This window comes from Myotis brandtii, unplaced genomic scaffold, assembly GCF_000412655.1.
Source record: "Myotis brandtii unplaced genomic scaffold, ASM41265v1 scaffold550, whole genome shotgun sequence".
NCBI lineage: Eukaryota > Metazoa > Chordata > Mammalia > Chiroptera > Vespertilionidae > Myotis > Myotis brandtii.
In genome coordinates, this window is record NW_005370043.1 from 2,175,759 (window position 1) to 2,190,630 (window position 14,872).

The following is a 14,872-nucleotide window of genomic DNA, read 5'->3' on the forward strand; positions in this document are numbered from 1 at the left end:
AAATTGACCCTAACAGCAGAACGACTGGGAATGACTGGTCACTATGACACACACTGACCACCAGGGGGCAGACGCTCAATGCAGGAGCTGCCCCCTGGTGGTCAGTGCGCTCCCACAGGGGGAGCTCTGCTCAGCCACAAGCCAGGCTGACGGCTGCCAGTACAGTGGTGGTGGTGGGAGCCTCTCCCGCCTCCTCAGCAGCACTAAGGATGTCCAACTGCAGATTAGGCCTGCTCCCACTGGCAAGTGGACATCCCCCGAGGGCTCCCAGACTGCCAGAGGGATGTCTGACTGCCAGCTTAGGCCCAATCCCCCGGGGAGCGGGCCTAAGCCAGCAGGTGGTCATCCCCCGAGGGGTCCCAGACTGCGAGAGGGCACAGGCCTGGCTGAGGGACCCCTCCCAAGTGCACAAATTTTTATGCACTGGGCCTCTAGTAATAGCAATAATAACCATTCATTGAACCCTGACCACGCTCAAGTACTGGGACTACTGCTGTGCATGCAGCACTCCCTTTAACTGTCTTAACCCCACTAAGATAAATTTTACAAATAAGGAGAACTAGACTTAGAAATGTTAAATAACAAAATTAACCAGTGTCAACAATGATATTGTAATCCAGATCTGTATGACTTTAGAATTTGTGCTCTATACAATCCCTACTATACAAGTTTTGGGATTGTCCTTAAATATGCAACAGTTGAAGCCATGACTAGCTACGAGGACAGAACTAAGGATGTAAAACTGGGAAATGTTTACACTTCAGGTGCCTGGATGACAAAGAAACGGTGATAAAGAGCACAAAGAAGAGAGTATACCACAAAAGTGAGGCAAGAAGAGAATTTTAAGAAACAAGATTTATAATCAGAACAATTAGATAATGTCATAGGACCTGGTTATTACCAACTCACTTGTGACCAGTTAAAGTTCAATTTGGGAGTTTGAAGTGAAAGCTAGACTGCAAAGAGTTAAAAGAAACTAGAGAAGAGAATTCTCACTGTTTACCCTTCCATGCCTTTTGAATTCTGAACCATATGACTGTATAACCTATTCAAGAATTTAAAAATAAAATTTAAGTTAAAAAGCCACACTATCAACTGACTTGGTCATTTCACTTCCTCTAGAAATGTTAACACAAAATAGGTGTGAAATTCATATTACTGTAATTCATTGATTGGATGAATAGAAGAAAGGAATGGTTGAAATGTACAGCAGGCAAGAAGCCCAAGAGAAAATAAAGCTTTAAGTTTGAGAGTTAACAAAGGGAGGGGATCATATAGTGATAACAAGAACTGAATGGTTGACCAACTGGACCAGGCTATCAGACAGCCAAGTGCAAATAAGGAAAATGGGTAGCTGGTTAGATAAAGGCAGGGAAGCCATTCCTATGTTATTAGATTGTCAATTTACATAACACCTCATGGCCTTGCAATCTGGCTCCCTGTCAACCTGTCTAAACCAAGCTGTCATTACTTCCTTCTCCCCTTCTCTAATGCCTACACATATGAACACACTCCCCCTATGGGGAGCTACTTATAATTTCTGTACACATTACCTTCAGTCATTTTCTTCTCTGTGCCTAAATTGCCTCGTCCCACCCCAATCTGTCTGTTCACCCAGTAAGCTCTTACTCATCCTTCAAGCCCCTCTTGGCTTACAAGGCATCTCCTCTCAGAAGCTTCCCTGAGTTCCCCACGAAGACCTAAGCACTCCTCCTCCTTGGCTTGCACACTGTGCTCCTCTCCCCTGTATTTTGAACTTAGCTCCTTCAGTACAGCAATGATCCTACTGACCTGTAATTGCTTGTCACCAGATTCTGAACCTTTGGGGGACAGAGATTTTGTCTCCTCTCCCCTGTATCTCCTGCATCTGACACTCCTTAGGTAAAGAGCCAATAGCTGGGAGGATGAGTGGATGGATGGATAGACGGACGGACAGACGGATGCAAACATTTTAATTAAAGCTTTTAAAATTACCTTTTTCCTAGGTCTCAATTTCTCTCTCCATTCCTTTAATTCCTGGCTGTGCTCCTCATCTAACTCCTTTAGTTTCTGAGTCTCATGCTCAACCAATAGATGGCATTTTTCATTCTGGAAATAAAGTTTGGGTTAAAAAACTTCAGATCAACAAAGTAACTTTTCACAAATACATTATCTTCCAAAATAATAAATTATTCATCAAACACTAGGCTACTACTGAGGTTCAAATTCTCCTCTAAAAACCAAGAGCCAAGAATTAGGAAATGAGTCATAGCTTCATCTTTGCAAGTTTAGAAGCTAGGTCTATTACCATATGAAAAGAACTTAACTAGGTAGCATTAGTTTGATCCTGCTTTTCCTTTCTAAGGTTTACTCATAAAACTGACACTTCAGAAGGCAGCTTGTATGCATTTTACCCGTTGTTACCAAAATATAGGATTCAGAAATCTTCCATTCTGGTAAATTAAGCAAATATGTAGAATATCCAAAATGCATACACTACTATAAAATTCTAAACATTTTAGGCTATCTACTAGATTGGGTTGCGTATTCCAGGTAAGGTTCAAAAACAGTCCTCTCTAAAGTAATCTTTAAATTTCTTAGGGAAAAATTCTCATATATTTAGTTTATCACCTTTTTCATGAACCTAGAAGAAAATAAGCTATTTCTCCCTAAATCAAATTTCAAATTCAGAATCTGATAATGAAACTGCTTAGATCATTTTGAAAACTTTGTTCATCTTCTTTGCAAAACATACTAAAAATACTCAATACTACTTTTGAAAGACTCAACTTCTTAGGTTATAATTTAGCTTCATGCTATATTATAGTTACATATAATACAAACAAGTGCCTATGATACTAAAGTGATCTTACTTTCGGTCTGTAATAGGAAACAGATTCCAGCATTTTCATGAGTAAAGTGAAGCTTACTTTGATTAGCTATTATTTTCCCAAACCCGGTGCTGCTCATCTATTACCAGCTTTGTCTTAGAGCTTCCATATCTAACCTGCAGCTGATGCAGCTCTCGGACATTGGCTTCACACTGCAACTGAAGATCCCGCATTTGATTTTCATGTTTTTGATGCTGAGCCATCCTCTCATTTTTCTGCCTCTTTTCTTCTTGAGCAGCAAACTGTAAATAAGAAAATTAAAAGCAAATATGGTTAACAAGCAATGTAATTTCTGTATCTTCCAAAGGTATAATTAAGAAATTTACTAAAGCTTAAAGTACAATAAATTAAAGATGCATGTAATAATATATTGTGACTCAAGCTGGAGTCTATTTTATGGGGAGGGGAGGACTTCTGATTACAACCTTGTTCCTCCCATCAGCTTAGTGACTGACCTCAGTTAATTTGTGTGTGGGACTTCTGAAATATAGTGAAGTCTTATGTTTTTACTTTAAAAGCTGTCCAAGTCATCTCATTCCCAAGGCTAATTTTAGGGCCAATATAATCCAGGACCTGGTGTGGGGCATAGGAGGGAAGGCTCTGCCCTCTGTGGCCATCACCCTAGGAAGACTAAGTTGGTACATGCCATATATCTAGCCCCAACCCACAGAGCCAAAGTGAACATCAATAAGTGCAATAAATGTTTACAACACAATCATGTGACCCTTCTAAAAGTCATTCAAATATTCTTAACCTAAAAAAGAAGACAGTAATTTGCTTATTTACCTGTTTAATTTTTTCACGGTCCTGATCTGGTGTGGCCGTTGAGTTAATTCTCAAACTTTTCTTAAACATGGCCATTCGAGTCTTGGCTTCACTACGTTGAATCTTAGGCAGTCTTGCTCTTTCTTGAGTCTGTCTGTTTTTCAATTCCTCAATAAGTCGTTGATTGTAACGCTGCATTTGTTCTGTTTCCTAAGAAAGTTTTAAACAGAATCCAGTTGATGTAGATATAATTTAACACTCAGTACCCACGCATATGTTCAAACATGCCATTTTGTTGTTGTTGTTTCCCAAAATTACTCTCTCCCTTATTGCATAAAAATCAGCAAAATATTAGCCAAAAAATAACTTCTAGGAAAAATGAAGCTATTAGTAATAAGAGTCTTATGTTGAAGCTCTCTTTTACTAAGTATAGGGAGTCCACATTTTTAAGATACATGAACCACAAATAGAGCCACAATAGCTACTTTTGAGAGACCAAGATGAAGATTATCAAGGCCATTAGGCATTATAATTAGTTACCTTCCATGGAATTTGTAGAAAAGAAGTTTGCAATCATGATCGACATACAATTAATTACTCCAAACTTCATCAAAGACATTTTAGGATAAAATAAAGAAATCTGAAACGAATTCTCTAAGACGTATAAGTTTCAAAAATGAAATCCTCATTCTGCAAACTTTAAAATGAACAAAAAAGTAAATAAATTTTCCTTTCATTAACCTTCTCATGGCGCTTCAGTAACTGATGTCTTTGCATGAAATACTGATCTTTAAGTTGCTGTTTGAGCAGCTGGTGTTTTTCTTGTAAGTGTCGTTCTTCAAGCTCCCAAATTGCAGCTTCTCGAGCTAGAAGAAGAAAGCAATTTTCAAAAATGTCATTTTGATCTTTTTACTAATGTACTTTGGATTTCATTTTTTTTACATAAATTTACATAAAAGTTATCTATATACACTTCTGAGCTATAAATAAAATATTACCAATGTAAAGATAACATCTATTACTACTTTCAGTTCTGTTCTAATGTCCTATAACAGAGAATGCCACACCCCCAATACCAAAATTCTATTTAATCATCTTCATGAGAAATTAAAAAAAAAAATCTAAGCTATTACTTAGGGGAAATAAGTGGTTAAAATCCCATTCTATCATGTAGCCATTAAGTATACCAACAATTTTAAGACATAATGAGAGTATGTAAAATTATTCAGGTACATTTCTAGCATCATCTGGACAAAAAGATGTTTTAAGGAATATATTTATTTTCACTTGTACTGTCATAAAGGAATTCTATAACTCACAGTATTTTATAATTTTTTTCCTCTTATTTACCTCAACTTTATCTTTCCCTATACCACTCTAGCAAAGGAAAGCATTCAAATAATTTTCAAGGTATAGCTCCGCAATGTTTTAGAGATATCATTCTATATGTACACATATGCTGCATAATTGCATATACCTCTCATGAGTTGCTGCTTGTTATTCAGGCACTCTCTCTCAATATTGGCTAACTCTGCCTTCTGCTGCTGGATGATCTTCTTCAGAGAGCCATCTAATTCTTGTTGTTGCTTCTGAACAAACTCTTGTTCCTATTAGACATAGTTAACCATCAGTTAAGAAGTTATTTACTGAGCAAAACATCCATTTATCTGTATGACTGTATATATTAGTGGTTATCAAGATTTCTAAACCAAGTTTCTAAAGTTAGTGAAATTTTTAAAATACCAAGATTATATAGTGTATAAATAAATGTATTAGTCACCCAATTCAAGCCTAGGAAAAAAGTACTAGAATACATAATATTCTAAACTCATCATTAAGACTAACACATACAAAAGAAGTCTATTATCCACTCATAATTAAAATGCCCTGTTACACTGACATCTTTGGGAAAATAATAAATTTACATCTTCTAAAACTGACTATCCATTCCAGTATGGTGTGGATAAAACAAGAACAAACAAGAAATGCCTTTTGGAAAGAAAGGCCATGAACAGCAGATAAATAAAACAGATGTCAGAATTTTAAACACGATTTTTCTGACAAACAAAGAGTTAGGAAGAAATACCATGCCTATACTAATAGAGAAAGATAGTTTCTGTGTCAACAGCCTGTGCTTAAAAAGAACAATAGTTTGAGGACTTAATAAGAAATAGTGCATTGCTAGAGAAATGTGAACTAGGAATAGGAAAGTGAGCTACATTTATAAATCTATAAACAAAATTCCTTATAATCAGAGAACTCTTCTAACATGTTTGGGATTCACTCACCCATCCAACAAATATTTACTGAGTACATACTATGTATGTAAATACCAAATTTATGCTTTAAAAATACCCTTTGGTTACTGTGTAAGAAAGGATAAAGTGACTTATGATCTTTATCCTAGAACATACATTTACAGAAGAAAAGGAACAATATCCAAATTGAAGGAATGTAAATTTTGCCCAGGAAATGTTTGGATTTCTACCCCTCTCTTGGCAGTTAGAGCAGTTTGTGATTAGCTCAAGGGATATTCTGATCAATATGAGTGTAGATTTAAAAATTTAGTGTTGAAGCACCATTTCACCTATAATTCCTCCTCTTGCATATCCTAGAGAAGATAAAACCCTAACATCCTTTTGGAACTAATTTTTGGGCCTCAAACAGAGTCTCATAGATCTAAATCACAACCAGCCTGGCCTTCAATGCACAAAAGAACAAGTCTAGCAGTGCTCCTCAAGTCCTTGCCTTACTACTGTCCCTGGAGGTGAGGATCAGGTCTTACCATTCATGACATCCTGTAATTCGGAGTCACAAAAGCTACTGTCTCATCTGCATCATAATTTGTATTTTAGCAAAAATACAAATATACAGTAGCAAAAAGGCTAATGAATTGCCTCTATAAATAAAATTGTCAACTTGACTACAGATACCTATATAACTTTATCACAGCAAAAAATAAATAAAACTGAATATTTAAATTCAACTATATAGAATAAGGTCTTTTGAGTTTTATTTAAAGAGATGCAAAATTTCTATGCCTATCTTTTAAGCAGTTACAACAAAGAAAGTTGTTCAAGCTTCTCTTTGTCCTACAGTAAATATCACTTGTAATAAAAATTAAATTGTTTCTCTAATTTCATTATAAAATTTCTATATGCAAACTTATTAAACCTACATTAGCTGGCAGACATATCAAAGGGTTTTCTTTTGTTCAACATTATTTGTCATTGGTTTGCATAAAAAACTTTTAAAAAATGTGTGTGATCCTGGCCAGGTAGCTCAGTTGGTTGGAGCAACGTCCCATACCAGGAGGCAACCGATCAATGTTTCAATCTCTCTCTCTCTCTCTCTCTCTCTCTCTCTCTTCCTCTCTAAAAATCAACAAAAAGACATATCCTCAGGTGAGGACAAAAAAAAATATTTATGTGTGATGGGTCCAAATTAACTAGCATAAATATAAATATTACATTTAGGCTCAAAAATATCAAGTGCAAAAATACAAGATGGGGCAAATACATATTTATTTATACGCATTTATATTGAAAATTAAAAAGGTATATACAAATCAGTGCCACTCAAATGCAATTTCTTGTCAATGCCAATTTTGGTCACATTACTGTTATATATTTATGTCTAGATAAACAATATATGAATTCTATTAAAAGAAAACCTTTAAGTAAGCAGTGGGCCCCTTCTCTTAGTATTACACTTTCAAAAGTTCAATAGTAGCCTTAGCCAGTTTGGCTCAGTGGATAGAGTGTTGGCCCTCAAACTGAAGGGTCTCAGGTTCAATTCCAGTCAAGGGCATGTACCTGGGTTGCAGACTCGATCCCTGGCCCCAATCAGGAAACATGCAGGGGGCAACCAATTGATGTGTCTCTCTCACATCAATATTTCTCTCTGTGTGTCTCTCCCCCTCCCTTTCACGCTAAAAATCAATGGAAAAATATCCTCAGGTGAGGATTAACAACAACAACAAAAAGCAGGCAGAACTAGCATTGCTCTGCTCCAGAAGGTAAAATACAGGATCAACAGGAAAGAGTCAAGGTAGGCAATATATGGCAGTACTTCCTAACAACTAGTTAGCAAAAACACCAGCTGCCTTACAGAGCTATGAACCTGAATAATTAAGCAGAGTCTGAATGATTACACAGTCAAGAATAATGCTCGGATAATTGTTTATATTAAAGCTAAAAATTACCTGAAAGGTCTTTTACATACTAATTAATATATTTTATTACCTCAAAAGAAATGAAATTTTAATATTATTGAGCTTTCATTAAATTTCCTTACTCCACAAGCCAAGTACAGTATGTTCACAATGGAATTTTTTAGTTAGAAATTACTCTTAGGCTCTAAATGAAAACTGATGTTATATTCCAAAAAGACTGTACAAATTACATTCATCCAATAAAAAAATTAAGAGATCAATCTGATCACTGGAAGTAAATACTTTTTAAAAGGACACATAAATTATAAAATGAGTGCCCATTAAATGTACAAGTTTGAATTTTGATAAGTAATTTTAATTTTATCGTATTAATCAGATATCTATGAACATGAAAAATACAACTTTGTGTTTTAGAAAACTGTAAGAAAGGGTTATAATATATTGGGCTATTTGTACAGAATTTGATCATTTTAACTCAAAAGAAAAGCTAACAATGGTAATGATCAGAAAAGTGATCGTAATTCATAATTTCTCCCTCTCGTTAAAAAAATTAATGTTTTGTTTACTCTTTTAGAAAACTATAAGTCCAACAGCTACCAATAAAAAAAAAATTAGTCTAATTTCAGGAGAGGGGAAAGAGGGGGTTGAAATCAAGCTGTATTCTATCTACTCCAGTTGTATATATCAAACGTAACAAACAAAAATTAGAGTGTTAAATGAGCTAGTCACTCCCTATAGAAACTGTGAGAAAGAATACAGCCTAGAATTCCAGACTTAATTTAAAACTACAAGAAGAATAGCAATTCACTATTCATTATGGAAAATTGAATAGTGAAAACTAGAGTTAAATGGAACTACAATCACCACTTTTAATATGTCTTTTCTGACCATATCCATAATTAAAACAGCTACATAAACATATATGCAATCAAAATGTCACTTCACACAAAGATAAAAATCTAACCACAGCATTCAATTTCTCACATGTGCAAAGTTCATAAAATACTATTGGGAAGATATTTCTTAAAAATATGAAAATCTCAAATTAAAAATTGTGGTGGGGTAGATAGAAAAAGAACACTGTATTAGAAGTGTTCTAGTTCTAATCTCTTAGTGACTTTAGGCAGATCACTTAGACTTCTGAACCTTGATTTCTTCATCTGTAAAATGAATACACTCCATCCCTCCATTAGGGTGGTGGCAGTGAGAATAAAATGTGAAAACTCTGAAGAATACTGTACTAAAAAGGTCATGTCAAGTTATTAGTTATTGTCATTACTGACATTATCATCTATCAATCTTCTATGGTTTTAACAAATAAAGCTAACAATGAAAAGGCACATGTGAGCCAAAGAAAAAGCAGGTAAAACAGGATAAGGCATCCTCCTACAGGCACGCGGGACTTACGTCCTGCATTTGGGCGTTGAAGACTGCACAAGATGACAACTGAAAAGACTGAATCATGGCCTGAGCAAGACCCTGTGGATCAGAATACAATGCACCTCCCAGGTGAGAATATAACTGAATGACTTTTTATAAATGGAAAAAAATAATTATACAAATGTTGAGTTTCTTGAGGCATGGAACAGAGGGGCCTCTTTCTCCTCTGTAAAATGAAGGATTTGAACTAGATCAATGGTTTCCAAACTCTTGCTGGCATTTTTTTTAAATCAGTCAAGCCCTCTTTTAAAAAATTCACCAAAAATACATAACATTTATAAAACAGATAAAAAGTGGTGCTGCATGAGTTGAAGTGGAAGCAGGGGCCGAGAGCCCCAAAGTCCTCACTTTTTGAAGGATTCTCAAGGTACTTCTTCTAAACTCAAGAGCTACTGGAGGCTCAATTTGAAAACCACTGGACCAGATGATCAAATACATTCTAGCTCCATGAATATATGGCTATTATTTATAAACACTCAAAAAAAGTTTAAAATAGACTCTGTAATCAAGTTTTAGCACCTTCATTAAAAGCAGTAGCTAAAGAGAAATAGTTTTGAAATTTGTTTTACTAAATTCTTCATTAAATTTACAAAAATAATTATTACTTTCAGCTTTCATTGGAAAATATAGTCTAACACACAAAATTATATGAATAATCACCAACAAAGTTTTATTAAAGTATAGGATGACCTAATTCATTCAACACTAAATTCTCAATTTCAACTCTATAGTCTGATATATTATCCTTTGGAATTTAAAAAGTTTACATTCCTTTACAAGGCAAAAACTATATTATTATTATTATCTGATATAAAATCCAAATTACTCAAAAACATACGTACAACCAGCAAGGACTTCCCTTTCACCTAATAACAAGAAAAGGCCAACAACCACTAAGCTAAGCTGCTAAGAGTTTATATTTGGCACAAAAAGGGTAGCTTAAATATGAGAGGCAGTAAGTATGTTATGGTGGTTCAATGTGGAACTAAACTTGGCTAGACAAGTATTCTGGTTCTACCATTAACCAGATGTGTGATCTTAGAAAAGTCACTCAACCTTCCTGTGCTTTTAGTTTCCTCACTGTAGGATGGAGGTAATAAGAGAAACTACTTCATATATTGTGAGGTGAAATGAGTTTATACAGGTAAAGCATTTAGAACAGTGCTTGATACATAGTAAATGCTATGTTTGCTATTTAGTGATCTTCATACCAGTCAAAAGAAAACTTTTCACTATTAAAATTTTTAATTCTGAGATATTTATTCTTTTTTATGGTATTAAAATAGTCTCTCCTTTGAAATGATGGTGACAAGTAAATGACAGTTTTAAAATATCCTTACTTGGCAAAAATAAAATTTTAATGACAATCCATTTGTCATGGTCCCTAATGTTTTTTGGTTATATTTTGTGTTCCTTTTCATGGGTCTATAAAGTTTAAAAGTCTGGGAACCACTTTTGAAATTACATAAGACCACATTTAAAAGATGATATAAAGCAACAGTTAATATATAATCCATGTCTCTTCTTCCTTTCATTGACATTTGTAACTATAAATTGAACTCACTTTTCTTTGCCTCCAAGCTGAGTGCAAACTTAATTTAAAAAAAGATGATTCCTTGTAGAGTCACATGAAATTCTATATAAGAATATATTGAAAATACTAATTTATCTAATTAAATAAAGAATTCACTCATCTTATTTGGCTCAGCCTTATAACCTAGAATCAAATTTATATGGGTAAAAATAGTCTATTTTTTTAACTGCTAGATTCTGAGTCAAAAAGAAAAACAACAGACTTATATTTAAAATTGGGCTCAGCCGGTGTGGCTCAGTAGTTGAACATAGACCTATGAACCAGGAGGTCACGGTTCAATTCCTGGTTAGGGCACATGCCCGGGTTGTGGGCTCGATCCCCAGCATGGAGCATATTAGCAACTTAAATGTCACCATTAGTGTGCCTTTAGTACTACATAAAGAATGCCCTGGGAACCTTTGTATGACATACAAAGTCAATAACATAATAATTACACTTAGAAATTACCCTTTCAACCATGGTTTACTGAGCTGTTAGAATAATGCCGCTTTCTGTTTTTAGTAGCATTAAGCTGCTGCTGTTACCTGAGCATGCTGGGTTTGTGCAAGCTCCTCTTTCCTGCGTTTCATGAGCTCTTTTCTCAGCTCTTTGGGTGCACTCTCCACTTCATTTATAACCTACAGTGTATAAGCATGCAGGAGGTGGGGAAATACTTTCTCCACAGCAAGCATTTATGTGAGCAAACTACAAGTCAAATATTAAAGCTGTTAAAAAGTTGAACATGCATTAGCATAGGTGTTAGTTTGGTGAAAAAGAATGAAAGGACAGAACATGCTTAATCTCAGTGCAGAAAAGGGACATTATGCCATGTAGAAGTTAATTAGTTGCTTAATTATCCCTATATATCATTCCCTCTAAAGACCCAAAGACAATCAATAAAGGATTACTTACAGTACTGATGCTGAACTAAGATAATTAACTCAACTGACCTTCTTGAAAGATCATAAAATTATAAACATATCTGTTGACACTGTTTGAAATATTGGGCATAAGGAAAGCTAATGCCCCTTATAAAAGTGAAACATTTCATAATTAGCTTGATAATTTTAAATAAAATCCACTAAATGAGATCAAAAGAACAACAGGGTAAGTAAGCCTTAGAACACACAAAGGAGAAATAAATGGATACTACATTTTCTTTTTTTATAAAACACACCATTTTATACACGGTGTGATAAAAATAAATATATCTGACACTTTTGAGTTGGATTAAAATAACATTCTCCTTTGCTGACAATTTAAGCCAAACTTAATTGTCAAGTTTAAAATCAGTAATATAAGCACTCATAAAATAAGTTTAATTTGCTATGATTATACCCAATAAAACATATCATAAAATGAAGTATAATTTAGAGTTCTTTTAAATCATTTCAAAATTCTAGGTATGTATTCCACCTAAAAACAGACCTGTAATCCAACTATGAAAAATGATCATGTATTTACACAAGTAGAAGCACCAAAAGCAACCAGATTCCAAATCACCACATGCTGTTGATGGTTTGTGAAAGAGACTGATTTTGATTTAACAGGGTATTTAAAATTTCCCATCAGTAATTCCTCATGAAACCAAATCACCATTAAAGGAAGAGACTCCCCAAATGCAAGAAGTTTAGTGATAAGGAAAAAAATACATAATATAATTATTTAAAATATGCATTATCATGATCTCAAACATATTCACTGGCTAAAATTCCCTTACCCAAAACAGTAACAATAACTAGAGACTCTTATGTATTTAGGATTAAATCACATTATTTACCTGTAAAATTTTATTTATTTAATTTGCTATTAAAAATAAACTCTCACCTAGCTGGTATGGCTCAGAGGTTGAGCATCTACCTATGAACCAGGAGGTCACGGTTTGATTCCTGGTCAGGATACATGCCCAGGTTGTGGGCTTGATACCCAGTAGGCAAGAGGCAGCTGATCAATGATTCTCTTTCATCATTGATGTTTCTATCTCCCTCTCCCTCTCCCTTCCTCTCTGAAATGAAAATATATATATTTTTTAAATAACCTCTCAATGAAAACTACCCATGGTTTCAAGAGAATTAACATGTAGCCTCAGTAAAAGTCATACACCATGATATACAAAGCCATTTTATGTAAAATATGTGACAAAACAGTAATTTTTAGAAATGATAGCCACATCAAATAAAATTATATAACATTTCATTCATCTTTACCTAAAGAAATCATTGAACACACTATATTTATTAATGTTTGATTCTATCCTTTTTAAAGTAGATCCTCAAGTTCAGCAATATGATGTTCAATTTTCTGCATAATTTAAATATTAAAGTCAATGGAGCTGGGTATTTGAAACATACAAAAGTGAAAATGCATTCACTAGTTTGGTTGAGATGTTTTGGTTCCATTCTAATAGTATTGTTCCTGGGTCCTTTATAATCATGAAAAGGTACTTCTCCTCCTACACTAAAGGTACAGAATAAATCATAAAATTATCTCTTAAAGCTGCTAATATATAAAGCTCTCTTAGTTTGGGGAGAAAAAGACATACTAATCCAATATATAAGTCTTCTTTCTCAATCAATGACAATCTTACATACCACAAACAAGATTCTACCGCAATATGGAATAGTTTCAGGAAAAATGAAAAAATTCATCCTATTCAAATGACTTTACAGATGTTTTCTACCTTTGATTCTTCAAAGTATCTCACAATTTGATGAATTTGAATTTCAGATTATTTAGCTTTTGTTTTGGTACAATGTCAAAGAGAGGCAATTAACTTAATAAAAAGAATATTTTAAGTATGAATTAAATATATTATTGCCTCCTACAAACACAACACTAAGTTTTCTTGAAAAAATACTTCTGTAATAGGCCTTAAATGTTGTATTAATAAAAGAGAAATGATAATTTGGAAGAAAAATGAAGACTTGGTTCAACGTGTAGCTGGATACTTACTGGCAGATTGTGAACTTGAATAGGCCATTAAAACCTCTTCTACTCCAGCCTCCTGAGCAGTAAAATGGGTTAACACCTGACCTTACTACTAACCTACATGACTGTTGGGAAGATAACAACAACAAAAAAAGAGTCCTATTTAACTAGTAAAAGTAGCTTTAATAATTAAAAACAGCAGTTACACTTACCTCCTTTTTTCGGTTCTTCAATATATTCTGAAATTTGGACAATTCTCTCTCTTGTTCTCCTTTAATGCGTTTGGCTTCATCTCGCAAGCGATTTGTGTGTTCTTGTTCTAGACGTTCAATAGTCTGTTTCTGCTGTTTTTCTAGATTCTCAATTTCTTGGTCATATTGTCGCTTTTTGCTCTGTAAAACAATGTAGCTCAAGATCATTTTATTTTTCTATCACTCATATTAACTATTATAATGAAGATGTTTACTAAGAGGACATAACTAGCATTTTAATTTAGATGTGATGAATATAACCTTTGTAGTACTGAACAAGTCAAATGAACTAAAATATATAATTTTTCAAAAAGTCATGCATTTCTTTTCTTCTAACATGGAAAATAAATACAGTTGACCCCTAAGTAGGTTTGAATTGTACAGGTCCACTTATATACAGACTCTTTTTTTCAATAAATATACAGTTGGCCCTCTGTATCCCTGGGTTTCACATCTGCACATTCAACCAATCACAAATTGAAAACAGTATTTTCGACCCATGGTTGGGAATCCGTGGATGCAGAGGGCCTATTGTATGCATTGTTCTATATCTTCAGATTTTGGTATCCATGGGGGGGGTGGTCCTAAAACCAATCCTCCGCAGATACCCAGGGACAACTGTAGTTAGGTTTTTAAGAAGTTACAAGTTAAACATGGATTTTCTACTGCACAAGGGAAGGGGTGGGGCTGCAGGTTCATGCCCCTAAAACCCTGCACTGTTCAAGGGTCAACTGTACATTTTTCTATTATACGAGCAGTAGAATGTTGCAAATTTTTAGAGAATCCAGGAGAATATCCAATTGCTATGAAGTACTAAAGTAAAAAAATATATATTTATACAATACTAGAGGCCCGGTGCATGAAATTTGTG

General features: G+C 34.4%; 1 protein-coding gene across 3 annotated transcripts in view; it reads right to left on the reverse strand.

Annotated features, from left to right (window-relative positions):
* SLK (STE20-like kinase) overlaps positions 1 to 14,872 on the reverse strand; it is a 51,317-nt gene that overhangs the window by 6,720 nt on the left and 29,725 nt on the right. For 2 of the 3 annotated variants that reach the window (XR_001364443.1, XM_005878204.2), the window contains exons 12-18: positions 13,963 to 14,142; positions 11,368 to 11,460; positions 5,113 to 5,242; positions 4,377 to 4,501; positions 3,657 to 3,845; positions 2,987 to 3,112; positions 1,975 to 2,088 (exon numbers count right to left, since the gene is read on the reverse strand). Coding sequence is in view for 1 of the 3 variants with exons in the window: in XM_005878204.2 (XP_005878266.1) it covers positions 1,975 to 2,088; positions 2,987 to 3,112; positions 3,657 to 3,845; positions 4,377 to 4,501; positions 5,113 to 5,242; positions 11,368 to 11,460; positions 13,963 to 14,142 (957 nt within the window). In the remaining 2 variants the exon portion in view is untranslated. The remainder of the gene's footprint in view (positions 1 to 1,974; positions 2,089 to 2,986; positions 3,113 to 3,656; positions 3,846 to 4,376; positions 4,502 to 5,112; positions 5,243 to 11,367; positions 11,461 to 13,962; positions 14,143 to 14,872) is intronic. The other variant, XR_001364444.1, reaches the window with a different exon arrangement.